The following is a 27,410-nucleotide window of genomic DNA, read 5'->3' as shown; positions in this document are numbered from 1 at the left end:
GAACAGTAACTATAGTGTTTGCAATAAATGCAGACATTTAAAAACAGAAAGCTATCATCTACTGTGATTCAAGTGTATAAACTAAACCACATAAAATGGCTTAAACTGAATATGGTCACGTTTTATTTTTTGTGTGGCCATTACTGCATTTTAATGGTGTTATAGATGCTGTCGAGGCTAAGCCGACATTTAAAGCCACTGAGCTGTTTGTTGGCAGGTTAATGCAATGTCACTGGTATGAATAAACGTATTAAACTTAGTTCAATAACTGAAACCATACTTATCTTGTCCTTTAGATTCTTTATTCTTACACAATTTAACATAACAGCGCAGCGGTCACAATCTGTTTGCTCCTTCCCAACAACAACACACCTGCTGCTAATGACCTATCTACCTTAAATAGACACACCATATGTAACACAAAAGGTGACCCCTAGTGGCATACATGAGGTACCCACACAAAAATGGCTCCTACAGATACTGAGCACAAATATGAGTACAGAGAATTTCCAGCAAGCTTTTAATACTGTCACAAAAAGGTCTAGAGGGATTTATCAGCATCATCCTGTCAAACTGGTTTTATGGTGGTTTTGATGAGAACAGATTATAGCTTGATCAAGAAGACCAACCGTCGAAGTCCTGTTGGGAAACCTTTGCACTTTTTCAAGGTGTGAGTATCATCAAGTGTAGCAGTGATGTCCTCATTGGTCGTTGACACAGTTGACAACTTGTTTGAGGGATGAAATTGTGGCGTTTTGGTCAGAAAGTTTATACTTGTAAATCAGACTGCAGAAATATTTCTGAAAATGTAGTGGTTTGTTTGTTTGTGGTTTGTTTGTTTGTGGTTTGTTTGTTTGTGGTTTGTTTGTTTGTGGTTTGTTTGTTTGTGGTTTGTTTGTTCATGTTTTTTGTTTGTTTTTATTTCAAATATCTTATAACAAGATGAAACTACAATTGTAAACGCAATTTGGTTTTTTGGTTTTTTCTCAAACTTAAGTAACTGAAACCTTTCATTGAACTACAGCAGAAACAGATTGGAAATGCCAAGTTATTCTAACACTAGTGGACTTGTTAAACAAAACATTTGTTTCACTTCTTTCTCAACATGCAGCACCATTAAGAACAGTGGACCAGCATAGTTGGTCTGCATGAGCACACTTACTGCAACAGTTGTACATGCTGAAACTGGTTGCTGGCAGCTGATGTGAAGAAATGTCTGGACACATCAAAAGTTTTCTTTTTCATTTTCTTCCTCCCTTGGATAACATACACATGGCAAATAAAAACATGTAACTAGGGTGACGTGAAGTGTGTATCATCAGATTTAACTCAAATATAATGAGGCTGTCCATCTGTGAAGTAATTGTTCCTTCAAAAACCACTGTGACAACAGATTTTATTTCATTCATTTGATGGTTTTCTATTCTGTATACTGGAACTTTTTAATAGCCCCCCTGTCCACACATCCTTGACATGAGACTTTCTGCAGAGTTGCACATGATGAATGCACACAAAACTTAAAGTGTTGCTGTCATATTTTTTTGGATGTGGTTTGTTGTCATAATCAAGAACGTGTCTTATTTTTTTATTTGTTTTGTTGCTGATCGGCCATTGGACTGCTGAGCCTGCAGTGAACAGCCAGTCACTGACTCTTGATGCTAGAGCAAGGACAACTGAGCTCTCTCTCTCTCTCCCTCTCTCTCTCTCTCTCTCTCTCTCTTTTAAATAAATAATACGTTCGAGCTGTTTATGTTTTTGACTTGTTATGGACTCTGACTGGCAATGGGAGGGCTGGCAGACTCATATTATGGAGGTGGAGGGTAGACACATTTTGTGTGCAAGAGACCACATACTACAGTGGTGATTGACACAGACTTCAATGGACATTTAGGTGAAGGGAACAGAGGTTATGAGGTGTTGGGTAGGTGTGGTGTTTAGGAGAGAAATCTAGAAAGACAGATGTGGGGCAGATTTTCCAAGTGGAAATGGCCGTGGTGCACACATACTTCAAGAACAGGGAGGAACTTGTAGAAATATATGAAAGTGGAGGAAGCTGCACACAGGGCAACTAAATATTATGCAGAAGGTGAAATCAAAAAGACAGGAGACAAGGAGGTGTCAGGGAGAATGCAGCTATGCAGCATCAAATGGTAGTTTGAAGGATGAGTTTGGACATCAAGAAGAGGAAGTGAGTGAAGGCAGAGACATGCAGGAGTATAAACAGGCTCTGGGTAGTAGGGAAGACTTACCAGATGGCTGGGATAGTACAGCTTTATTGAGATAAACTGCCAAGAAGGGGTTTGACGTCTTCTCTGCACAGAAGAAAGGGAAAAAAGAAAAGTGATTTTGAAAGTATTTGAAGGAAGAGATTTACAAAGAAAAAGAAGTGTAGTTAGTGAAATGAAGAAAATAGACCAAGAAACTGGGAGGCTAGGCATGTAGCAGAAAGAGGTGACAAAGGAAAAGGCTCAGTGCCACGTATGTGAAGCTGGACCCCAAGGAAATGAGGGAATGACACTTGCTAGGCAGAGAGTGAGTTTGAATGGATGTTCAAACCCCAAAAAAAAAAGATATATTCACATAACATAGATTGAAAGAAGCTGCAGGTGGCACAGCAGCTTTAATGTCTTCCAGACAGGAAGTTTTGGAAAGAAATATCATCATTTCCCAGATTTTACTATCTTAGTGTTCTGTAACAAAATCACTGTTGTGCGCATGGTGTTAGAGATGATGATGATTACAAAAACACTTAATGTGCTAGTCGTGCTTTTCTTGAGGGATTTGTCCTTCCACCAGTTTTCATGTCATTGGAATCATTTGTATTCACTGATTCTGGCACTTATTTCATCAAACCAAACTCCAAGTAAATACTTTCGGCTTTTTGGTTTTGTCAAACGAACTAATGTAAAGAATGCCTGGCTGTGCACTACACCACGCAGTGGGAATTTGTCTTCTCCAGTTAAATTCAGGATTAACTTGCTTTATAACACAGACCTCAAAAGTAACCGTTATAACCCCAAACACAAGAAAATGTGATCTACAGCACAGTGAGAACTGGCAACGCTTATCTGGAGGGGTCAGAGTGAATGAACTGGACACCTGTAGAAGCAGGATTTGATTTCCACTGATTTCCTTTCCGATCCGATACCAAGTAAAATTCAGGGTGGTATCGACGATACTGATCTGATACGATACTCTGTACAAAAACTTATTTTTTTACTCTCTTTTATTTTATCTCAAATTATAGCGTCGTAATGATCACAGGACATCAGATTACTTGTTCTTATCACTTAATGATGCAGAATTATCATATAGAAATGAAAAACCTGAAGTTGTGGCTATTTGTTGCCTGCCTGCAGCATTAAAGGACTCCGTGAGAGACGTCTGTCTCGCCCTGGCAGCACCTCTCCCTCTCCTCCTCTTCAGTTCGCCTCAACATACGCTCGTCATATTCTGTGATATGATTCGCTCTGAGGTGTTTGACCAGGTCAGCGGTGTTACCACAACACCTCACATTCTTGCCACATGTATGGCAAACCACGTCTCAGCTGTTCGTGGAGGTAAAATACGTCTGCACATGACTCTGTTTACGCTCAGCCATTGTTGTGAGTGTGCACGCCAAGGGGCCGGACACAATGACGGGTATCGGAGGAATCGATATTTCAGTATTGATCCGCACATCACTAGTTGAGATACGTTTTAAACTGGTCCAAAAAACAAATGCATATTTTCCCGAACCACTGTTCCTTGACTAAGGTGGATAACGTGATGAGGTCAAGGAAGGGTGTGACGGAGATTTGATTGAAAAACTTGCAATTGTCGTCCGTTAAAGTTTCACGTTGGCTTTTTCATCTTGAAAGCCCTCTCTGCTCGTGTCCAACCCGTGTGAACAATCACAGATGTGAGAAATGTAAACAAACCGTCCACAGAACGCTGATCAGGTTATTTTAAGCGCAAGAAAACAAAAACGTTGCGCTCACCGTCGGCGTCACGGACGAGGCCTGGGGGTCCGGGCCCGTCCACAAAGGTCATTGTAACACAAATCATACGATTGCTAATGAAAATGCTATAAAGCTACATCGCAGATAAGTCTCTGGAGTAACAATCAAGGCCATGTTAGTTATTTGATGAATAGTATCTGTGCCACTCATGGCGCATGACTGAGGAGGACGTTGACCTCTGCAAGTCAGGAAAGTCTGCTGCTCATTGTATAAATATGAGATGTTTTTCAAAAACCAGCCATCATCTCGGGAGGCTGACTCCAAAGTACCATCTCACTTCAAACTTGCAAAACAAGTCGAGTCGATGCGAGCGCACTGCTTGTTTCTAGTTAGTCTTTAAGGATGACAGCATTAGTCTGCTCCTTTGTATGAAATAAAGTGAGTCGAGTCCATGTGGTCTGGCACCCACCCACATTTCTCTGCTAGTGATCCATGAGGACTCCACCTTGTTGCCAGTTCTCTTGTGTGGAAGCTTCAGGAAATGACAGCTTCACTCTGACGTGTGTGAGCTGTGTGAGGTCTGTGGTTAGAAGTTTACAGTGTTTGCTCTTTGTGTCGTCTGTAATATGCTCTATGGCTTTAAAAAAATGGCCACATGTTTCTGTAGCTGAATTTGTCCATCTCTGACCTTCTGAGACTGGATTTTCAAATAGGGACGTTCTGACTTTTCTTCACCTTGTACTTCATTCTGCAAATGTTTTATACTCTATTAGAGTTATTACATTATTCTGTTATGCTATAAAATCAACCCCCATATAAGATCGTACTTAAGAAATACATTTAAAAAACCTTCCTGTGCAAATAACCCAAGTTATCTAGAAGAAATAAAAACTGCACCGCAAACCAAACTCAGGTGTTCGACCTGTTGAGCTCGGGAAACTAACTGGTGTTTCATTTTAGTGAGTGCTTTGTTAGATTCCTTCATTTGAACCAAATGAAGTTGATTAAAGTTGATGCATTGATGTGTTTGAAGTGTTTTGTTAGTTGCGATGGATCTCCTGCTGTCTTTTTTCCTCATTATTAAAAGAGGATTTCTTTGAATTTCAAACATCCATTTCCTGTTTATCTGGTCCCGGGTCACAGGTGCAGCAGTCTAAGCAGAGAATCCCAGACCTCCCTAAACAACCACTTCCTCCATCATATCCAGGACAATACTGAGGCATTCCCAGGCCTGCTGAGAGATATAACCTCTCTAGTGTGTCCTGGGTCTGCCCTGGAGACTCCTCCTCATGGGACAGGCCCCAAACACCTCACCCAGGATATTTTTAATTAAAACATCACAAATAAGTCGTCAGGTCTGATGGTCACATTTGTGAGATTCAACCACCATAAAGCAGAGATCACACAGGACACACTGTGTAACCCTCAGCTCAGGTGTGTTCAGGACATTTGCTTGGAAGAAGCCGTCTGTGGATAAATCCTGCTCTCCACCTCAGCTGTCAGGTTTATCCAGAGAACGGCCGTCCTGACTTCCAGCAGCCCCACAGTCCTCGTTTCTAATAAACTGGCATCACTGAAATGAACTGTCTGCCTCGCTGTTCAATAATCTGCTCTTTGCCAATTTCCCAGCAGAAGCTTCCACTCATATCAGCATTTTTCTGTGATTCTCACATGAACTAAACATAAAAAGCTGAAGCCAACCTCAGAGTTCCCCGTAGTGAGGAAGAGTTTCCTCTGAGCCACAGCTGAGTTTGATGCGTCCACAAAGGAAGACTGACGGGAGGACAGACTCTGGGAGAAAGGCAGATATTAAAAGATATGAATACAAAGTACGGTGCAACAAACAGGACAGCAGATTATGAAGAGCGGTTAGACCTTCATGTGTCAGTCATTGAAATGTGATCAAAGTTACCTGTTTGACATCCTGATAGAAGAAAATCAGCTTCTTGGATCCGTTTGCAGCAAAGAATTCATGGATCAGACTGAACTGGAAGAATCAGACATTAATGACTCAAAGGTTCAACTCTGAGGAAGGATCACGTCTCTGAACTTACTCTGTCATCAGAGACGATGGCGTCTTCCACCGCCGCCTCCTCCAGGCTGCCGGCGTCGGCCAGCCTGCTCATCAGGTATTTATGTCGGGCATCCAGAGCTGCCCGCCGTTCCTCCTTCACGGCTCTCGCCTGTTTGGCTACTTCTCTCCTCGCCTCATTGGACAGCAGCATCGTCCTTTTACCAGACACCTGGAGAAACATCAGCTCAGTCTACAGACGCAGAGACCAGTGAGAGCTTGGCCCAAACATCTGCAGGTTTCTGAGGACCACGTTTGACCCTGACTGGAGGCATCGATTCTGAGTGTGACTGCCTAAACTGAGCTACTGTCCCCCCTCCACTGAGACGTTGTCCTGTGATGTGTCATGGGGGGAAGTGTTCCTCACGGTTGGACTCGTGAGAAGTTCAGTCAGTTTATTCAAACTTTAAAAAGACGCATTTTCAGTCTCTGGATTTCAGCAGAAACAAATGTGAACACAGCACTTTTTGATTGAGTATAAAAGGATGAAAGAGTCAGTGATTAGTAACATTGTTGCTGACTGATGCTGTTGTAGAGCTGTCTTTGGATCCTCACCTTCCTGGAAGCCTTCCCTGGATTGCTCATATATCATTAACTTGTTTGTGTTCAGTAGAATCAGGTGTTGTGGATGCAGGTCGTAGCTGTGTGAGGCCTGTACAGTCAGCGCTGTGTGAGCGCTGTGTAACGTTAGCTTAGACTTCTTTCTGTTGTTATCATCCTTCAGGTTAATGTTGTTTTCATTATGCATCACAGGAAGTGTGGGTGGCTGTTAGCCTCACAGCTCATGGAGAGTTGCTGCTGCTCTGCCTCCTTTTTGATGTTTCTGCTCTTTGTGGCTTTGTGTTACTTTGTGTCGTGTCTGAAACAAAGTGAGTCCATGTTACTAACTGTAGTCGGCTCTCTGTCTCGTGCACAGCTGACTGTTGTCTGAATGAAAGTGTTTTTGTACTTTGTGTAATCTGTTGGGTCTTTGAGCCCTTTTTAAACAGCATATGAGCCATATGTATGTGTGTATATGAAAGGTTGTTTGTAATACATCAAATTGTTGCTTATTCTAGAGCTGCTGCTGTGCCTGATTGGTCTACTCGCTCGAAACTGAAGGTTGACTTGATTCTTTTGGTTTTTTACATTTTGTCAATAAACCAACTTCTTTATGATTTGAACGGCATCTCTGACGTGTCACAGGCCTGTCAGCTTTCTTGGTGATTGGTATAGATTTGAGCTTCATGCTCTGGCTGTTGTTGGGTTTTCCTCTTTCATATTAAAGCTTTTGTCCTACATTTGGCTCTAAAGTCTAATTCTAATCCCAGCACTGTGTCTGGGTGTGTGATGCTTGTTTTCCTGCTCTTTCTCATGAAACAGTCACAACATTCTCAGTCCAACTTTCACTCTTTGCTGCGTTTGCTGCAGCTGCAGTGAACATGGTGCCGTTTGCCTTTAAGAAAGTTGTGCACAAAGGCTTTTTCTCTAGCAGACAGCTGTGTGGCTAAAAGTCAGATAATTTTTTACCACCTCAGTCACACTGGACTGAAACAAGAGTGAAACTAGGAAGAATCAGAGTTTGTCCAGTGACTGCACTGATTTTCTTCATATTCACAAACTGATTCTAAGTAGTTGCATCAGCTAATCACCCGGACACTGAGCGTCCAACACGCTCCCTGAAGGGAAACGATTACATCCTCCAAACAATCCCAATCTGTCTCTGAATGACTGGAATTATTCTCTGATTTGTCAATAACTGGAGTTTATCAATGCAGACACGTTGCCAACATGATGAAGTCAGTCTGAGTCGCATCTCTTTGGCTAACTTAACTCAAGTGGTTGCCGACTATTCTGGTTCTATTCCCATATAACAGCAGGGTTGCTGAGCACCTCTGTCACTCTGCACTTATGTTCCCAGTTCTCTTTTGTGGAGGAATTTTCCAGGAATTCCTGGGACCAGCTTTCCATGAGAGACCCGATCAGGAGCGACTGTCCTGGACACTCCCAGCATCACAGGGACTCACAAACCCGTCTACCACAGTGAGAAGACTGATGGTCACAGGCCCACATGTAGCTTTAGATCACACGTGTGCACTTCCTGTGGTCACTGCTGTAACTCTAGACTCACCGAGGGGCCAGTGGTTGGTGAGGCAGCAGCAGCTGAAGTCATGTGACTAATGGCTCTCAGCTTCTGTCCTCCTATTCGCCGGTGTCCTTCACCTGTCACACCTGGTCAAGAAAGAGTGAGAATGTTCAGAGCTTTAATGGAAAAGAATATTATTACATATAAAAGGCCTCTAACAAGTATTGTAGTGTTAATCAGGATGAAGTCCATCATGAACACTTCAGAGTGCTTCAGACAGTCGGTGTTTCATCCACAGAGCCTCCAGTCTGCATATCAAAGGATCCTGAGGAATGACAGTGAACCCCGAGTTCCCCTCATTACATTCATGTGTGTGACTGTGAGGAAAAGGTGATTGTATGAACGTGTGTGAGCGAGTGAATGAGGCTTGTATCAGAGTGGAGATAATGTCAGCGGCACAAGCTGGACGCTGCAGGTGTCACATGTGAATCTGTGCATCAGTGTCTGCACCTTTGTGGAGGTGAAGCTCAGGAGGTTTGGATTTGTTCAAAGCTCTGTCTGCTCCATCTTTCTTTCCCTCAGGCCTCTCCAGATCAGGAAGGAGGTCCTGTTCTCCTTCTCCCTCCTGGATTTCTGGATCCAGGGAAGGATCAAAGTCTCTCAGCCCAGCATCAGAGCTTCTGGCTGGGGGAGGACTGGAAGTTTCAGCTGGAGGCTGAGAGCCTGGATCTGCCATCTGAGTCACAATTCAAATATTCTCAGTAATCTCAAAAAGCAACAGAAAGGTGCCATTTTCATGAGCAGTGGGTTATCCAGCAGTTTGATTCATGTCAGCAGCATTTAGTTTGTAACCGCTGACTCACCTCTGGCTGTGTCCTGCTCTCAGGGTCACAGTGGACACTGTACCTTTGACCGAAGCTGCAAAGACAGTCAGCAGGGGTCTGGATGCATTCAGCACCACGTCCTTGTTGGGCAGACACCTTCAGTGACAGGACAGACAGTCCAAAGTAAGGAGACGTGGGACACAGTGAAGACACAGAAACAGAAACCAGAACTATAATCACAAAACAAACTCAGAAACATAAAGAGTGAATCAGCTGATTCAGTGTTTGTGACAAAAACATGGATCCTGGTTAATAACTTTTATTTGTTTGTTTCTGTATTATTTTGTGTATCGTTCTTATGAGCTGTTGTTTTGTCAGTGAAATATTATTTCATTGTTTTAAGCTTTTTGTTGACTTTGAAGTGCTTAAGTTGATATTTTTGAACATTTAATTTGTTCGATTATTGTCGAGTCGATAAAACTGTCAAACGCACAGCTGCTTCCAGCACGGCCGGAGGAGAGGTGGCCGAGCAGACGCACAACACACACAGCTCACAGGTTTGCATTTCTATATATTGCAGATGTTGCAGAAATTGAGAGTAAAGAACTCAGAGATCCAGCGCTGTCTCCTGCCCCTTATTTATACACCACAACACAACGACAGGCGTAACTCACACAAACGGGTAACATGAGGCTCAGATGCTTTGGACGTGTTCACATATACTGGACACAGAATGATGAAGATGGAGCTGCAGGAAGGAGGAAAAGAGGAAAAACACAGAAAAGATTCACAGATGTGGTGAAAAAGGACACGACAGCTTCTGTTTGTTAGTTTGGTTTTTCTTTATTTGGTAAAGATTCAGAAATAAAGAGAAGATCACATGTTTGAATATTATATTAACGTTCTGTAATTACAACAAGTTGTAAAATCTTTCCAGAGTGAGACAGAGACTGTGCAGAGACTGTAGAAGGACAGAGCAGCAGCAGAGCAGTCCAGATACACTGATGATCCTCTGTCAGATCCAGAGGGACACACAGGGCTGATGCTGGACTCTACATTGTGTCTGACAGTGGAGCTGTTCTCAGAGCAGTTCACTCTGCAGCACTGACAGTCATCTGCACTTCATTCCTCTGTCAGTCACTGCTGGATGAAGCTCTCCTCTCCACCTCCCAGTAACATGGCCCAGTCAGAGCGTCTCTACACACAAGCTGCTGCTGCTTCAACCTCTCTGGATCATCAGGACACAGCTGCTCCTCTCTCAGCACACACACCGTCCTGTTTACCATCATCACCTCCACCTGCAGAGAGAAGGAGGAAGAGCAGAGGAGATAAACGAGTGTTTCCAGAGACTCTTCATCAGCTGTCAGTCAGTGATGCAGCACATCCAGTATAAAGAGCAGCAGGGACGTCAGTGCTGGGACTGTACTAGGACTCATTGTTGCTTCACTTTTTCTAATCTTTGGATTTTTATTGAAGTTGCTGAAAATGTTTTTCCCTCCTAGTTTGAGTTTGGACTTTCATTCATTAGAAGAACCTTGGTGTGTCCACTCTGAGCTCTGTAGGAACCCCAACAACAAGCCCAACAATCCAGATGGACGGTTCCAGCTGTTAACTGGAGGAATTCCATCCAAACATCTGCTCTCACTAAATTCTTCCTCACCTACAGACTGTGTTCTTCACTGCTTTAAACTTGGAAATCAATGCAGTCATTGGTCTGCGTGCTGCTTTGTTCAGAGAGCTGATTGGCTGTTGACAGTGTTTGATCAGAGCGTGTCAGCCGTTACTATGGTGACCATAAAGGTGAGAAACAGGAAGTGTTTGTGTCCAATCCTGAAGCCTGTCACCGTTCTCCTCTCACAGCTTCACTGAGAAGCTGCAGCTTTACAGGAAACACTGGATCTTTGTTTCATACTGACTGTGTTTAGTACAATACTGCTGACAGCACCACCCACTCACTCCATCACTCTACTGACCTCAGAGTCTCCAGTCTGTAGTCTGGACTCTGCTGAAGATCAGACAGCTGCTTCACATCTGGATCCTTCAGGTTGTTGTAGTACAGGTACAGCTGTCTCAGATGGGAGGGGTTGGACTTCAGTGCTGCTGCCAGATAATCACAGCTGATCTTTGACAAACCACAGCTCTTCAATCTGTATAAAGAATGAAAGATGTAAGTTTATTAGACAAAGTGCTTGAAATCATTCAGTGTTTCATCATCTGTTCAGAGCTGAAGAAGCTTCAGAATGTAGAAGTTTAGAAAATGGAAACTCCAAACAGCTGAAGCCAACAGGAAGCAGCTTCAAACAGGAAACTGTGCAGAGTTTCAGACTATATGTCCTGATGCAGCCAGTTGGATTTTGGAGATTTGAATCTCTGTTCTGTGACTAAGTCCTTGAATCATTTCTTCCAGTTGGTCCAACAAGACAGACTAAGTATTGGACATGTGTTGTGGCTCCATCAGGGGAGCTTCTAAATGTGATGTGATGGCCCCTCTGGGTCTGTCAGGTCACAGCACTGAAGAGAGCTCAAACTGGGCACACAGTTGTTCCAGTCTGGACCAAAGACTCGATACTGGGACTGAGGGACTGCTTTGACTGCACCCACTGGGACTTTTGAAAGGCTCATGTTCTCACTTAGATCATCGATTTCTACTGACATTTCTTTCTGGGAAAAATGGGGATTACTTTGGAAACAGGAAGTATTTTCCCCAATAAGCAGCCCTGGATTAGTAAATCACTCCAACATGTTCTCAGGCAGAAGAAGCTGTCTTGTTATGAGGGAGAGAAGAAAAAGATTGAGGCACAGAAACCTGTTGAAAGAGAGATAAAGCAGCTAAAATCAGGTGTAAAAGTAAAGCAGAGGATGAGCTGAATAAAGGACACTCAAGGCTGGCTTGGAAAGGAATGAAGTCCATGGTGGGGATGCAGAACAAGGAGCAAAGATGAATGTGATGCTGAATCAGCAGAAGACTTGGACTCATTTGATTCCAGCTTTGATATCATTGATTTCAATGAAGAGCTTTGTGATTGTAGCAAAGGGCTGGTAGCTCTGAGAGTCCCACTGATGAGGTGTTTGTGTGGAAATCTCTTAGTGGGACCAAAGAGAGAAAAAGCCCTGGTCCTGATGCTGTGGGAGGGAAATGATTGAAGTGTGCTGTGAGGAACTGACTGGGAGATTTTCACACATTTTCCAGTCCTCCTGGGAACAACAGGAAGTTCCCAGCATATGGAAACAAAGGTTAAGTGTCCTATGGCACTCAGTGATGATGGTGCTGTGGCCCCACCACCTCCACCTCTTTGTAAAGGAACTAACTGTAATCTGAAGCTTCAAATGGAACTAAGACTTCCTCCACTAGGTGGCAGTGTCTGATGAGAAAGTGTTAGTGGAGCTGGCCTGGAGTCAGAAACAGGAAGATGCAGGATTTGGGCTGAAATGGGCAAAAGTGGTTAGCACTAGTGCCTTAGAGCAAGAAGGTTGTAGGTTGAAGCTTGTTGGTCAGCTGGGCCTTTCTGTGGAGGTTGGATGTTCTCCCACAGTCCAATGAAATGCTGCTTAGGTTCATTGGTGCTTCTACATTGGCTGTAGGTGTGGATGTGAGGGAGTGCTTCTCTGTCGCTCTCTGTTGGCCCTGTGATGGACTGCTCACCTGTGCAGGTGGACCACGCCTCTTGCCCTATGACAGCTAGGGCACAGGCTGCAGCCCTGTGAGCCTAAGCTGAATAAACAGTTAGCAAAAATGATCCATAGATGGCCTGAAATCCCCCAGTTAGCAGTTTGGTAGATAGCTATGACATGCTAATCCCATCCAGCAGCTGTATTCTACCTGTAAGCTGATCCCTGCTGAGCCAAAGCACTTTTTCATATACAAATTACAACCTTTAATAGAAACCTATTGGTCAGCATCTTATTAGCCTGCTGTTAGCTTCATTCCACAGAAAACTGAGAGAAACTAACAGAGTTGATAAAGAATAAAGAGAAATGTGCTGATTTAAAGCCTTTGAAGTGCTTCAGATGATCTCTGTCCACTTCTGTCCACTCATTCATTCATGTAAGCTTTCTAATGCAGCTTTGATCTTCACAGTCTGCTTGATGAAACTCATTCTAACCCTGAATGTCAGAGTGTTCCTCCTTCTCTTTCCCATCATTCATGCTGGCAGTGGAGGAGATTTGGATGTTGGACTGTGTTTTGGATGATGTGTGTATGTTTGTGTTGGACTGCTGTCTGTAAAGCAAACGCACATTTTGCTTTGGATTTCAGTGTCAGACAGACTTTAAGGTGCAATGAAGAGTTTGAGAGTTTCACAGTGAATTTTCCAGTGGAGGATTTTTCTTCTTCTTTGAAGGTTTGAAATGTGAACATTGGTCTGCTGCAGTCAATGGACTAAACCAGAGAAGAAGAAAACAGACTTTACCATGAAGATCCTCAGTGTGGATCAGTATAATATCAGCCTGATGTCTGCAGTTTAGTGTCAGCACAACTTTCACATCATATTCATCTCAGCACAACTAAAACATGCTGACTGACCCCAGAGTTTCAAGTTTACATCCTGGACTCTCCAGGAAACCACACAGATGCTTCACTCCTGGATCCTGCAGCTTGTTGTTGTTGAACAGGTTCAGCTGTCTCAGATGGGAGGGGTTGGACTTCAGTGCTGCTGCCAGATAATCACAGCTGATCTCTGACAAACCACAGCTCTCCAATCTGTATAAAGAATGAAAGATGTAAGTTTATTAGACAAAGTGCTTGAAATCATTCAGTGTTTCATCATCTGTTCAGAGCTGAAGAAGGTTCAGAATGTAGAAGTTTAGAAAATGGAAACTCCAAACAGCTGAAGCCAACAGGAAGCAGCTTCAAACAAACACAACAAGAGAAAAAACTCTGAATGTTTCACATTAAAGTCGTACATTTCTCATAAAAACAGGACAAAGACTTGAAAAAGTCGTGTTTTTCCTTCCAGGAACCACATGGCTTCACTTTTAAAGGTGAAGTGTGACAGAAATGGACATATTTGAAGTCCAACACCTTTTTCCAGTCACATTATTAAAGCAGACAAACTACAAGCTCATTTTCATTCCAACAAGTCATCTTCTGACCTGGACTAACAACACTGGTCTCTATGTGCAGCTGGCTGTGAGACCAGTGCTCAGGGAGCGTCTACAAAGTGCAACACTGAAAGAACATCACACACTCATTTGCTTCCAGCACTTTCACACAAACATCTACTGTCATTATTGTCACCAAACTCTGTGGATCCTTTATTGCAAATTCAAATGGGATCAAATGGTCAGACAAAAGAGGGTTATGAGGAAATATGATGAAATGTTGTGTATTAGCAGCAACTTATTGAATCTTTTTCCTCAGAAACCAAACAAAATGATTGACAAACATGTTTTTACAAACTCAGTGTTGGACTTGGATCAGCAGGATAAGCTGATGTTTAAAGGCATTTGAGTCTCGCTGTATGAGAGTCCAGTTCTTACTCAATATTTATGGATGATGTTCTTTCAGTGTTGCACTTTGTAGACGCTCCCTGAGCCTCACAGCCAGCTGCACATGGACCAGCTGACATTACCCAGCATTAGAGGCGGCTGTAAAAAATTCATGTTCCCATTTAAATGGTTTTAATTTGAATAAAACGATGTTGATTCATTCAATCCTGAATCGATGTTTAATATAAATGTATTTTGCCAGAATCTCAGGTTAAAGCTCACAAACTATTTCAACAAGCAGCAAACAGATAAAACAGTAAATGAGAGCAGCTAAACACACAAAGATGGAAACACAGAGCGTGGATCGTTCACTCGACGGCACGTACACGGACACGCCGTCGGGGCTGAAAGTGGACAGCTCACAGATCCTGAAGCTGCAGGTTTCATCTGTCTCCAACCAAAACTGAGTGAAGCAGCAGCAAAAGAAGATCCAAACTCTGCTTCACGTTTGATAAATATGCTCATGAATTCTCTCTGACTTTGGCTGTTCCTGCCTGCACAGCTCTCTCTCTCTCAGTGTACTCCAAGAACAGCTTCAAACATCTGTTTCTGCATCATTCACTGTTTATTAGCCACCAGTCTGCTGTTGTGTTCAGTGCTGTCGGCCTCTGACAGTAAAGCCTCATTTCTGCTGTTCCATGGAAACTTTTTAAAATGATGACAGATTACAAACTCTCAGCTGTGTCTGTAATCAAACCTCTGTAACTTTGCTTCACTTCAGCAGCATCAGCTCATGTTCACATGTTGCTTCATGGTTTGCTTCAGTTTTTGATCGACTGCAGAATATATTGAAGGTTATCTGCTATAAAAAGCCAGAAGAGGAAAATCTGCTTCATGTGTTTCTGTTTGATCCTCAGTGACTTTGACACAAAGGCCTCTGCTGTGATGATCACACCTCTGATCAAGTCTCACAGTGTCACAACTGATAAATGATCAGAGTTAGAATATTTCTGACTGTCTGCTGTGTGCCGTGACCTTTGACCTGCTAAAGACAGTCAGCTGTGGATTATTCATTGTTGTGTCTGATACTTAGAACTGTGAGGAAGAAGCTACACAGTTAATCAGGGTCCCCTCTCTCTGAATCAGGAAAGGTGGGCAGGCCGCGTGTGGGCCGCGGGCCATACGTTGAGTATCACTGTTTGAAATGTGAACATTGTTCTGCTGCAGTCAATGGACTAAACCAGAGAAGAAGAAAACAGACTTTACCATGAAGATCCTCAGTGTGGATCAGTATAATATCAGCCTGATGTCTGCAGTTTAGTGTCAGCACAACTTTCACATCATATTCATCTCAGCACAACTAAAACATGCTGACTGACCTCAGAGTTTCAAGTTTACATCCTGGACTCTCCAGGAAACCACACAGATGCTTCACTCCTGGATCCTGCAGGTTGTTCTTAGTCGAAGACCAAGAGGAGTCATTACTCAGGTCCAGCTGTCTCAGATGGGAGGGGTTGGACTTCAGTGCTGCTGCCAGATAATCACAGCTGATCTCTGACAAACCACAGTTCCTCAATCTGTATAAAGAATGAAAGATGTAAGTTTATTAGACAAAGTGCTTGAAATCATTCAGTGTTTCATCATCTGTTCAGAGCTGAAGAAGCTTCAGAATGTAGAAGTTTAGAAAATGGAAACTCCAAACAGCTGAAGCCAACAGGAAGCAGCTTCAAACAAACACAACAAGAGAAAAAACTCTGAATGTTTCACATTAAAGTCGTACATTTCTCATAAAAACAGGACAAAGACTTGAAAAAGTCGTGTTTTTCCTTCCAGGAACCACATGGCTTCACTTTTAAAGGTGAAGTGTGACAGAAATGGACATATTGAAATCAATGATATCAAAGCTGGAATCAAATGAGTCCAAGTCTTCTGCTGATTCAGCATCACATTCATCTTTGCTCCTTGTTCTGCATCCCCACCATAAATATAAAGAGGCAAAACTCACGTTTTCCAAAATCCTCTTTAAGCTTCGACAATAAAGGAAGATAGTTTTATACAAGTCTTTGTGGTTTTCTTGTCACCCAGATGCCCGAGTACTTAAACTTGTTATAGCTGGGTTTAAAAGGGGCTAAAATACACAAAACTCCCCAGTTGTCGTACAGATAGACTTTGCCTCGCTCTTCCCAAAATTCACTTTATATCCAGAAATTGTCCCAAATTCCTTAAGTATGCATTAAGGTGACCTTGAGGCTCTTAAAGGCGCCTATAAATAAAACGTATTATTATTATTATTATTGTAAGTCTATCCAAAAGTTTGCGGAGGCTGTTCGATGGGTTGGAAATAAATAAAATCATGTCGTCGGCATAAAGAGAGACTTCATGTTCGATACCCCCTCGATGTTTTCTCTCAACACCAACACATTGTCTCAGAGCAACAGCTAGCGGTTCAATGGCAAAAAGGAGACAGAGGGCATCCCTGTCCTGGGGGGCAGATTATTGTTAGTCTGGACGGCTGTTAGAGGGGAGCAATACAATACTTTTATCCAAGATACAAAATTAAAGCGTATAAAAAAAAAAAAATCCCATCTCACCCGATCCAACGCCTTTTCTGCGTCAAGCCAAATTACAGTTTCCAATGTATCACCTTTAACATGGGTATAAATGATATTTAATAGAGCTCTAATGTTCAACAAAGAGTGCCTAATAAAGCCCGTCTGGTGAAATAATGGAGGACAAATACTTGTGTAAGCGACGGGCCAACACTTGAGCCAGGATCTTGGTGTCTGTGTTGAACAAAGATATTAAACGACATGAACGACAATCTAAATGGTCTTTTTCCTGTTTTACAATTAAACACATCACTGCTTGATGCATTGTTGGAGGCAACGACTGTGAGAGGAAGGATTCTTCAAAAGTTGATTTTAACAGTGAATTCAGTCGGTCAGAAAACTTTATGAAAAAATCAGATGGATACCCGTCGGGGCAGCAGATTTTCCAGACTGCATGCTCCGTACGGCCGTTTCAATTCCAACATTAGAGACAGGTTCCTCCAGACTAGCGATCGCATCTTCTCCCAAGGAGGGAATATCAAACACCTTATTGAAATCATTGTGGATCTCAAGGATAGTTTGGTTGTCTGTAGACCTTATTCCCTGGTCATTGTAGATCTCAAGGATAGTTGGTTAGCTGTTCTTAGTCGTAGCTGGTGAGCTGATAACTCGCCTGTTTTTTCTCCATGTCCATAAGCGTAGCTGCAACTTTGACTCAGCCTGTTTTGTAGATATGAGATTGTATTCAGTTTGTCATTGTAACCGCTGTGTATATAATACAGGCTCAGGAGAGTGGCTGCACACAGCATGTAGTTTAGTGTCACGGTCGCAGTGGCTGACCGTATGGAGAGTGTGTGGAGGACTCAGGCGCAGACACTGGCGCAGACATGAAACTGAGTTTTGAACGAAAAGCGAGCCTTTATTTCGGCTGAAGACATCAAACAAGGCAGAATCACAGTGAAGAGAACTAAACTGGGGAACTAATACTATAATAAATCATGAAGACACAGAAAGCTATGGCTAAGAATACAAAAGACTGGGCATGAAAATATGGAGGGTGGGAACACAGATGACGCGACACAGAGACTAAATACACATGAGGGATGATCAAGTTCCAAACATTAAAACTGTCAAACCTGCAGGGGGGATTGGCTGTTCCAAACCTGAAATATTATTTCTGGGCAGCTCATGAGACCCCTGACTGTATGGGTGCGGGATTTGTCTGAAACTCAGTGGCTAAACATTGAGAAGACAATGTGCGAAAGATCATTGGAATCCCTGCTTTGTTCTAACATTTCAATTAAAAATGTGCATATGGGGGAACGGACGAGGGTCACACTAAAGATTTGGCGTAGAAACAAACAATCATTTGGTCTTCCAAAAGAAATTTCAATGTTATCAAGGCTCTCCTCCCTGCAGGGTTTTTCTCCTATTGTGGAAGACTCTGGCTTCAGAGCATGGTCACATAGCGGGCTTCATAAACTTTGTCATGTTGTGAGGAATGGGCACCTGAGCTCATTTGAACAGTTGAGGTCAGTTTCGGCTTCCTTCTTCTGACTTTTTTAGATTTCTGCAGCTAAGAAGCTTTTTGACAAAACATAAAGAATGGAGGCAAGTTTTGGAGCCCTCACCCATTGAGGAAATATTTCTAAAAACATTTCAAAGTCATTCCTCCCCAAAATTAATCAGTCATTTTTATAACACATTTATGAGTTTCAATACAAATGCAACTTTGGATATTAAGGCAAGGTGGGAAGCTGAGACTGGCACTCAAATCTCAGAGGACACCTGGGAAGAGGTGTTCGGTGAAGCCCATCTGGTGACTAATTCTGGGCTGTGGAGAGAATTTAAATGGAAGGTGGTCATGAGATATTTTAGAACCCCAGAGATAATTGCCAAAATGAAGCCTACAAATCCTGACACCTGCTGGCGAAATTGTGGTACTTCTTTAGGAACCCACTCACATATATTCTGGTCATGCCCAAAAATCTGCTCACTTTGGAATGACATATTTAAAGTCCTCAGTACAGTTTTCCAACAACCATTAACAAAAGACCAACAGTTAGTCATTTTAGGAGTCTTACCAAAGGGTTTTGCGGGAAACAATAAAACGTATCTCTTAAGAATCTTACAGCAGCACTAAAGTGTATCACTATTAAATGGCTGAATCTTGACCCACCTTCATATAATATGTGGATTGATAAAGCAAGAGAAATTTACCAGATGGAGGAAATAACATCTGCTCTGCAGATTCAGAGAGAATTGTTTACTGAGCGTTGGCGACCCATACATGCTTTACTGTTTCAATAATTTAGCATAGGTCTGTTTCGTTTTGTCCATTTACGGCTAAGTTTGTCACAAGTTATTTAATATTACATAAAGTTTTTGTTTTGTTTTCTTTTTGTTATGTTGTTGTCTGTTTGTTTGTTTGTTTGCTTGGGTTTTGTTTTGTGCTTCCTAATTGCAGTTCTTATTTTAATCTAGATTTCTGCATTGCAGTTCCTGTAACTGTCCTACTTGTGAACATCGACAAGTACAAGTTGCAATGTTGTAAATTATAATAAAAATTGAGTATAGAAAAAAAAACATTAAAGTCGTACATTTCTCATAAAAACAGGACAAAGACTTGAAAAAGTCGTGTTTTTCCTTCCAGGAACCACATGGCTTCACTTTTAAAGGTGAAGTGTGACAGAAATGGACATATTTGAAGTCCAACACCTTTTTCCAGTCACATTATTAAAGCAGACAAACTACAAGCTCATTTTCATTCCAACAAGTCATCTTCTGACCTGGACTAACAACACTGGTCTCTATGTGCAGCTGGCTGTGAGACCAGTGCTCAGGGAGCGTCTACAAAGTGCAACACTGAAAGAACATCACACACTCATTTGCTTCCAGCACTTTCACACAAACATCTACTGTCATTATTGTCACCAAACTCTGTGGATCCTTTATTGCAAATTCAAATGGGATCAAATGGTCAGACAAAAGAGGGTTATGAGGAAATATGATGAAATGTTGTGTATTAGCAGCAAGTTATTGAATCATTTTCCTCAGAAACCAAACAAAATGATTGACAAACATGTTTTTACAAACTCAGTGTTGGACTTGGATCAGCAGGATAAGCTGATGTTTAAAGGCATTTGAGTCTCGCTGTATGAGAGTCCAGTTATTACTCAATATTTATGGATGATGTTCTTTCAGTGTTGCACTTTGTAGACGCTCCCTGAGCCTCACAGCCAGCTGCACATGGACCAGCTGACATTACCCAGCATTAGAGGCGGCTGTAAAAAATTCATGTTCCCATTTAAATGGTTTTAATTTGAATAAAACGATGTTGATTCATTCAATCCTGAATCGATGTTTCATATAAATGTATTTTGCCAGAATCTCAGGTTAAAGCTCACAAACTATTTCAACAAGCAGCAAACAGATAAAACAGTAAATGAGAGCAGCTAAACACACAAAGATGGAAACACAGAGCGTGGATCGTTCACTCGACGGCACGTACACGGACACGCCGTCGGGGCTGAAAGTGGACAGCTCACAGATCCTGAAGCTGCAGGTTTCATCTGTCTCCAACCAAAACTGAGTGAAGCAGCAGCAAAAGAAGATCCAAACTCTGCTTCACGTTTGATAAATATGCTCATGAATTCTCTCTGACTTTGGCTGTTCCTGCCTGCACAGCTCTCTCTCTCTCAGTGGACTCCAAGAACAGCTTCAAACATCTGTTTCTGCATCATTCACTGTTTATTAGACACCAGTCTGCTGTTGTGTAATAATGAAAGAAGTCGATGCTTCAGTGCTTTGAATTGTGTTACACAAAGAAAAGCAAAGTTTTCACGTTGTTCAGGCAGAATCGAGCGTTGAAGAATGAATTCACACGTCAATAAACATTTTCATCAGCACAAGCAGGACAATGAAAGCAGGAAATACCCCAAACTGCCATTTCTCATTCTACAACTTCAACAACTGCACATGAATTATACTTCATACACAGACCCACAGTCTCTGATTGCTCTGAAATCTCACTGACAGCCAATAGAAATAAAGAAAAGTCCAGACTGACAGTCTCTGTGGGGTTAGGCAGTGAACTGCTCACGCTGCGTTCAAGTGCATCACAAACTATTGGAATTGGATCCAACTTTGTGAAGCAGATTTCTTCTCAGCTGCTGTTTTGAACATTTCCTCATGAACTGTATTAAACTCTGTAAATGAACTGAGAACTGTTTCTACATTTGAAACTATGGATTCATTTTCCCGTTCACTTCTGTACGTTAGTGTATGAATGAATGTTAGACTGGGCTCCATGGAAACACTTGGACTGGTCTCAGCTGCCTTCTTTCTGTAGTCCTTTCTCTTCTCCAGCTTCTGTTTGAAATCCTCTCACAGAGCCTGAAACCTGCTTTGCTGTCATGTGTGGGCCTGTGTTCCTCTGCTTTAACACAAACCTCACCACAGCAGCTGTGTGGGTCGTCTCTGTAGCAGCCCGATCAGCTTCTGATACATGAACATCATCACAGCTCCTAACTTCACCTTTATTAGCTTTGACATTCATGTCTTTCTTTTCTCTGTCTGTTTCCACACAAGCTCAAAGTCTCTGCAGCCTGTTTTTATCTGCTATCATCAGATCTCCAACAGCCTCATTCACATCCCTCACACACTCTACAGCCTCACCAGTACTGACTTCATCTTCACTGACTGATGGAGCACAACATGAACCTGTGGAGGCTGAAAAGCTGTCCTGACAAACATCTCCCCGTCACCACTCCTCTTCTGTCAGCCTTTAAATGAACGCTGCTCAAGTCTGTCACTTCTATTTGGAGCCAAGAGGAAAAACTGTTGTTCAGTCGTTTGGAAAGACACAACATTTCTGAAAGCACTCAAACTTCTTCACATTTGTCTTCAGACACATCCTGAACATTTAGGAACTAAAGAACGTTTCAAATATCAAAGATCAGAAATATAGAAAAACAACAACAGCTGCAGTCAGTGAACTCACCTCAGAGTCTCCAGTCGACAGTTTGGACTCTCCAGTCCAGCACACAGAAGCTTCACGCCTGAATCCTGCAGCTTGTTCTTACTCATGTCCAGTTCTGTCAGATGGGAGGGGATGGACTTCAGAGCCGAGGCCACAACTTCACAATGAGTCCCTGAGAGTCCACAGTCAGCCAGTCTGTGATCATAGAAAATACAAAATGTGTTATTATAAAAGCAGAAAGTCTGCATTATAAACACAGACTGAATGTATATGAAGACAAAACAGAGTGAGGTCATAATCTGATGAACATCTGCTCTTCACATCTGTGCTTCAGCTCCTCTTACTGTGTTTGACATGACACAACGATTGAGTCTCTCTCAGACCTGCAGACTTTTAATGAGAATCTTTGTTTGGCTTTAATCTGCAGATGAAGGAGGAAGATGGCGTCACATTTAGGCTTCCATAATGTCCACAGTCTGTCACTGAGATCTGATCCAGAGTCAGAGTGAAGACACACATGTGGACTGTTTCCTGTCTTGAATCCAGAACATTTTGAATGAGCTCAGCTCAGTGAAGAGTTCCAGCTGGAAAGACGATCTCTGTTTGCTACCTGCTGCTGTCAGGTACGACTGTTCACGTCCACACTCAGGAAAAATCTGCGGACTGTCACCAAACGGAGCAGAAATCTCATCACTGGACAATAATGATGAATGAACTCAGAGCTGCTGATATCACATCTGATTTCAGGGGAACTAAACACAGAAATGATTGGCTCGTTTTAGCTTTCTGAGCCATTAGTCTGCAGGTTTATCACTAGTTGGCAGAAACAGACTTGTATTAATGTTCAGCGCTTCAGTGTTTATGACTCCAGATCCAGGTGACAGCAAGTCAAAATGATGTTACCTGTCTGTGTCCAGCAGCAGCCTTTGAATATTGTTATAAACTCACATGGATCAGTTTGTCTTTGATTGGTTTGTAAAGTTCAAATTCATTTATATTCATCAACTCTAAATGAAAAATTTTTTCTTCTTCTATGTTTATTATTAGAGTAACAAATTCTTATAGTTTCCTGTTGTTGAGAATTTCAGTGTAAAACCACTCGGACCTGTGCATCACTGCACACTGTGAAAGTATTACTGCAGTTTAATCTATAATCCTAATCAGTGTGTTTACTGGACTGTAGTCAGACCTCCGTTATACCAAAGGAAACACTGAACGTCTTCAAAGTCACAATAAATTTATAATAAATGCTAATAAATACTGGAGTGTTAGAAAAGATGCTTCCAGCGTGTTTGTCTTTGATAGGGTTTATTCTGTTCGTCTATTGTCTGACCACTTGGGGGCGCTTTTGTCTCTTTTGCTCTGAGCCTTGGGTTTATTCAAACTGATTTTAATAAACTATTTTCTGCAAGTTGAAGCTTCATCTCCATCTCCAGTGGTTGTTGCATATTTTATGACTATATTAGTAACAGTCAGAGAGTTTAGAGTAAATTAGATCTTCACGTTTGATTTTTGACACAACATAAATGGTGAGCCAGTGTCAGAGGAAGTGACAGCATCCACCGAGGACCGGGGGGAGTGGGAGGACTGGGGGACCAGGCCAACAAAAAGGTGATCACTGATACAGGTCAGCAAACATTTGCTCATTTGGTGTCTTAGAGCACTCCGCCCAGCTTTGTCGTCCATGGTTGCTCTTTCAAAGGAATCTAGTTACATATTATTTTACTTAATGATCTACTGACACCACTGACTATGCAGGACAACCCCACGTCTGGAGCCAGTGCACATGTGCAGTTCAATTCCTGGGCAGGTTCTGAAGATGGCCGAGCTGTCGAGGACAAAGTTACTAATGTGAAGCTAATGTGGTTAACAAAGATCTTCATAACTATGTGGAGCACAGTGTGCTTTCACCGTGGAGAAATCACACTGAAGAACTCGGCACACATTTTGGGGGCCTTTCTGTTTGTTGCTACAATCTGCAAATTTCATTAAAAGTTTAATAAACTATCATCTGGTCTTTATTTTTAGTTAGCACATACCTTAAAAACTCTAAGCTGTAAGCTAATGATAGTTATATAACAGCAGATGCATGCTGGTGCAATAAGCTGTATGTTTTATTTTTGATCTGATTAGTCAAATAATCACAAAAATAATCGTTTGTGGCAGCCCTAGTGTGACCTCAAATAAGAAATGATTGCAGTTTATGACTGAGTAACTAAACTATCACCAACTGATAATATTAATGATCACATTTGGACTCACCGAGCCTTTCTGAAGTTCCTCACAGCTGGAATCAGTCTCAGTCGTCCCTCCTTTGTTGTGTTGTACTTCTTCAGGTCCAACTCATCCAGAACCTCCTCTGACATCTGCAGCATGAAGGCCAGAGCTGAGCAGTGGATCTCAGAGAGTTTCTTTGATTTGTTCTCTGACTTCAGGAACTCTTGGATCTCCTGAGATAATAAGATGTCGTTCATCTCCATCAGACAGTGGAAGATGTTGATGCTTCTGTCAGGAGAGGATTTTGTCTTCCTTTCTTTGAGATTCTTGATGACTCTCTGGATGGTTTCTGGACTGTTCTCTGTCTGACCCAGCAGACCTCCTAAGAGTCTCTGGTTGGACTCCAGACAGAGGCCATGAAGGAAGCGGACAAACAGGTCCAGACGACCATTTTTACTCCTGAAGGATTTTGTTAGTGTTTCCATCAAAAAATCATCCAGAGATGACTCTTTGTATTTTTTTCCCAAGAAGTCCTTCAGCACCTCTGACTTCCTGTTGGTGAAACAGTGGAACATGTAGACTGCAGCCAGAAACTCCTGGATGCTCAGATGAACAAAGCAGTAGACTGGTTTCTGGAAGATCACACACTCTCTTTTGAAGATCTCTGTACAAACTCCTGAGTACACCGAGGCCTCTGTCACATCCAGACCACACTGCTCCAGGTCTTCTTGGTAGAACATGATGTTTCCTTTCTCCAGATGTTCAAACGCCAGCCTCCCCAGCTTCAGAAGAACTTCCCTGTCAGCCTCCGTCAGCTCCTGTGGACTCGTCTCATGTCCCTCGTGGTACTTGTTCTTCTTCCTCTTTGTCTGAACCAGCAGGAAGTGTGAGTACATGTCAGTCAGGGTCTTGGGCAGCTCTCCTCTCTGCTCTGTAGTCAACATGTGCTCCAGAACTGTAGCAGTGATCCAGCAGAAGACTGGGATTCTACACATGATGTGGAGGCTCCTGGATGTCTTCATGTGGGAGATGATTCTGCTGGACAGCTCTTCATCACTGAATCTCCTCCTGAAGTACTCCTCCTTCTGGGCGTCAGTGAAGCCTCGTACTTCTGTTAGCCTGTCAACACATGTAGGAGGGATCTGATTGGCCGCTGCAGGTCGGGAAGTTATCCAGACGAGAGCCGAGGGAAGCAGATTCCCCTGGATGAGGTTTGTCAGCAGCTGGCTGACTGATGACTTCTGTGTGACATCAGACAGCAGCTTCCTGTTGGTGAAATCCAATGAAAGTCTGCTTTCATCCAGGCCGTCAAAGATGAACAAAAGCTGAGAGACAGCCAGCTTCTCTGCTGTGACCTTCTCTAATGTTGGATGGAAAACATGGAGCAGCTCCAGAAGACTGTACTGCTCCTCTCTGATCAGGTTCAGCTCCCTGAATGAAAGCAGAACCACCACACTGACATGTTGGTTCTCCAAGCCCTCTGCCCAGTCCAGAGTGAACTTCTGCACTGAGAAGGTTTTTCCAACACCAGCCACGCCGTTGGTCAGAACCACTCTGATGGGTCTCTGTTGGTCAGGTAAGGCTTTAAAGATGTCCTGGCACCTGATTGGAGTGTCATGGAGGGCGTCCATCTTGGAAGCTGTCTCCAGCTGCCTCACCTCATGTTGGCTATGAACCTCTTCACTCTGTCCCTCTGTGATGTAGAGCTCAGTGTAGATCCTGTTGAGGAGGGTTCTACTTCCTGTTTCATCACTTCCTTCAGTCACACGTTCACATCTCCTCCTCAGACTGATCTTATGTTCATCTAAAACCTCCTGCAGACCAACATCTGCTGAAAGAAAGAAAAACAGAAAGAAAACTCTTCAATGTCTGAACAACAACAAGAAGTCCAGTTTTCAGAAATGAGTCCATCAGCAGACAGATGTTCAGTCTTACTTTGTACACAGCTGCTCTGACTGGCTGTCTGCAGTCCAGCTCTGCTTCTGGATCTTTCTCCACACTGGGGACAGGACCAGTCTCCTGATGAAGCAGACTGGTCCCAGTATGAGGAGATGCACTGTCTGCAGAACCAGTGTCCACAGCTGGTAGAGACTGGATCCTTCAGGACGTCCTGACACAAAGCACAGCAGGACAGCTGCTCCTCCTCACAGACACCACTCCTCTTCCTCTTCCTCCCTCTGTGAACACATTTCTTTATCACTAAAATCATTGACTGTCAGTGACAAACATCCAGATTTGATGACACTGTGCAGAAGCTCTGATGGTCACAGAGAAAAGTCAAAGTGGAGAAACTTGTGTTTGAGTTCAGAATCCAAGTTTCCTTTGCTGTTCCTGCCTGTCTTATTAAACACAGAGTGATCAGCCTACAAACTCCACAGTAAAAGCCTTCATCACAGAGCCAATCAGGCAGAAGCTTCTGCACCATCAGGACACAAACAGAGAGGAGCTTCTATCCTCAGACCATCCAAGTCCTAAATCAGAACATGCTCCCCTCATAGCATCACCATCAGGGTTTAAACAGGACCTTACATCATGTTCTTGTCTCACTGTCATATTTCAGATCATACCTGATTCATTATGACGTCACACGCTGCTACACTGATCCTGCTGCTTCATTACTGCTGATATTACTCTGCTCACTCTGTTCAGTTACTCTGTTTACATCACTTTGCTCATTTGCTTTGTTCTGCTTGCACTGCTCTGTCAGTACATGCTGTGCTAATGTGGCACAAAGCACTTTAACATTACATCTGCACAATGTTTCATTATTTCATTTAATGATTGTTTCTAATGTTTTGTCCAGTCACAGGAGCAGCTCAGCACATTTCACTGTGTTGTACGTGTATGACGATGCCTGTGACAAATAAACAGCCTCGGACTCTTCAATCTTCTGCATTTCTTTGGAGATCAGCTCAGTGGCCTGTTGAGACCATCTTTCTATTTCTGATGACTCAGTTCAGATTATTATCCTGATACTTTCTTTTAAAATGTGATGAAATCATTTATCTGATGTTCTGACACAAATACACCAAAACAATCCCAAACAGCACAAACCACCACGTTACACACAGTGTAATAAAAATACAGGCAACTACAAATAAAAACACTTTAAAAATATAAACTAAAATTACAAAGTGGTCACAGAATTTCAAACACCCGTAAATGAGTCAGCAGCTCTCTTACATGGTCAGCTGAGCTCCATGATTGAAGAACATTGTTGCTGCAGGTTCATGACTGAATTGTGGAGGTGTGTTTTTGGACCAGTCACTCCTCACAGACACACAGCTGGATGCTGGAGACTGTGACCTCTGACCTCTGCAAACACAAACACATGA

The 27,410-nt window shown here is 42.7% G+C and overlaps 2 protein-coding genes across 3 annotated transcripts; both read right to left on the bottom strand.

The window, feature by feature from the left end:
• Nucleotides 1–1,814: 1,814 nt before the first annotated feature.
• Nucleotides 1,815–9,053, bottom strand: LOC146682063 (uncharacterized). Its single transcript, XM_085448488.1, has 7 exons — nt 8,941–9,053; nt 8,588–8,813; nt 8,123–8,223; nt 5,996–6,184; nt 5,854–5,928; nt 5,643–5,732; nt 1,815–2,312 (listed from the first exon to the last, which is right to left on the bottom strand). Exons 2-7 carry the CDS (start codon nt 8,811–8,813, stop codon nt 2,076–2,078), a joined length of 918 nt encoding a protein of 305 aa, XP_085304614.1. The 5' UTR covers nt 8,941–9,053; the 3' UTR covers nt 1,815–2,075.
• Nucleotides 9,054–9,730: 677 nt separating this feature from the next.
• On the bottom strand, nt 9,731–26,453 carry LOC146682062 (protein NLRC3-like). Of its 2 annotated transcripts, XM_085448461.1 has the most exons (5): nt 24,121–25,779; nt 21,880–22,053; nt 15,708–15,905; nt 10,875–11,048; nt 9,731–10,199 (listed from the first exon to the last, which is right to left on the bottom strand). In XM_085448461.1, exons 1-5 carry the CDS (start codon nt 25,704–25,706, stop codon nt 10,190–10,192), a joined length of 2,142 nt encoding a protein of 713 aa, XP_085304587.1. In that variant the 5' UTR covers nt 25,707–25,779; the 3' UTR covers nt 9,731–10,189. The 2 variants fall into 2 exon arrangements, with proteins under 2 accessions (XP_085304587.1, XP_085304588.1); XM_085448462.1 differs by lacking the exons at nt 9,731–10,199; nt 10,875–11,048; nt 15,708–15,905 and adding an exon at nt 26,011–26,453 and having other exon boundaries at nt 21,876–22,053; nt 24,121–25,906.
• Nucleotides 26,454–27,410: the final 957 nt, after the last annotated feature.

Source organism: Copadichromis virginalis, linkage group LG23, assembly GCF_057382275.1.
Source record: "Copadichromis virginalis isolate Kocher_CV1m ecotype Utaka linkage group LG23, C_Virginalis_male_GT1.1, whole genome shotgun sequence".
NCBI classification, from domain to species: domain Eukaryota; kingdom Metazoa; phylum Chordata; class Actinopteri; order Cichliformes; family Cichlidae; genus Copadichromis; species Copadichromis virginalis.
Note: the sequence above shows the minus strand (reverse complement) of the source record. Positions and strands in the feature narration are given on the sequence as shown.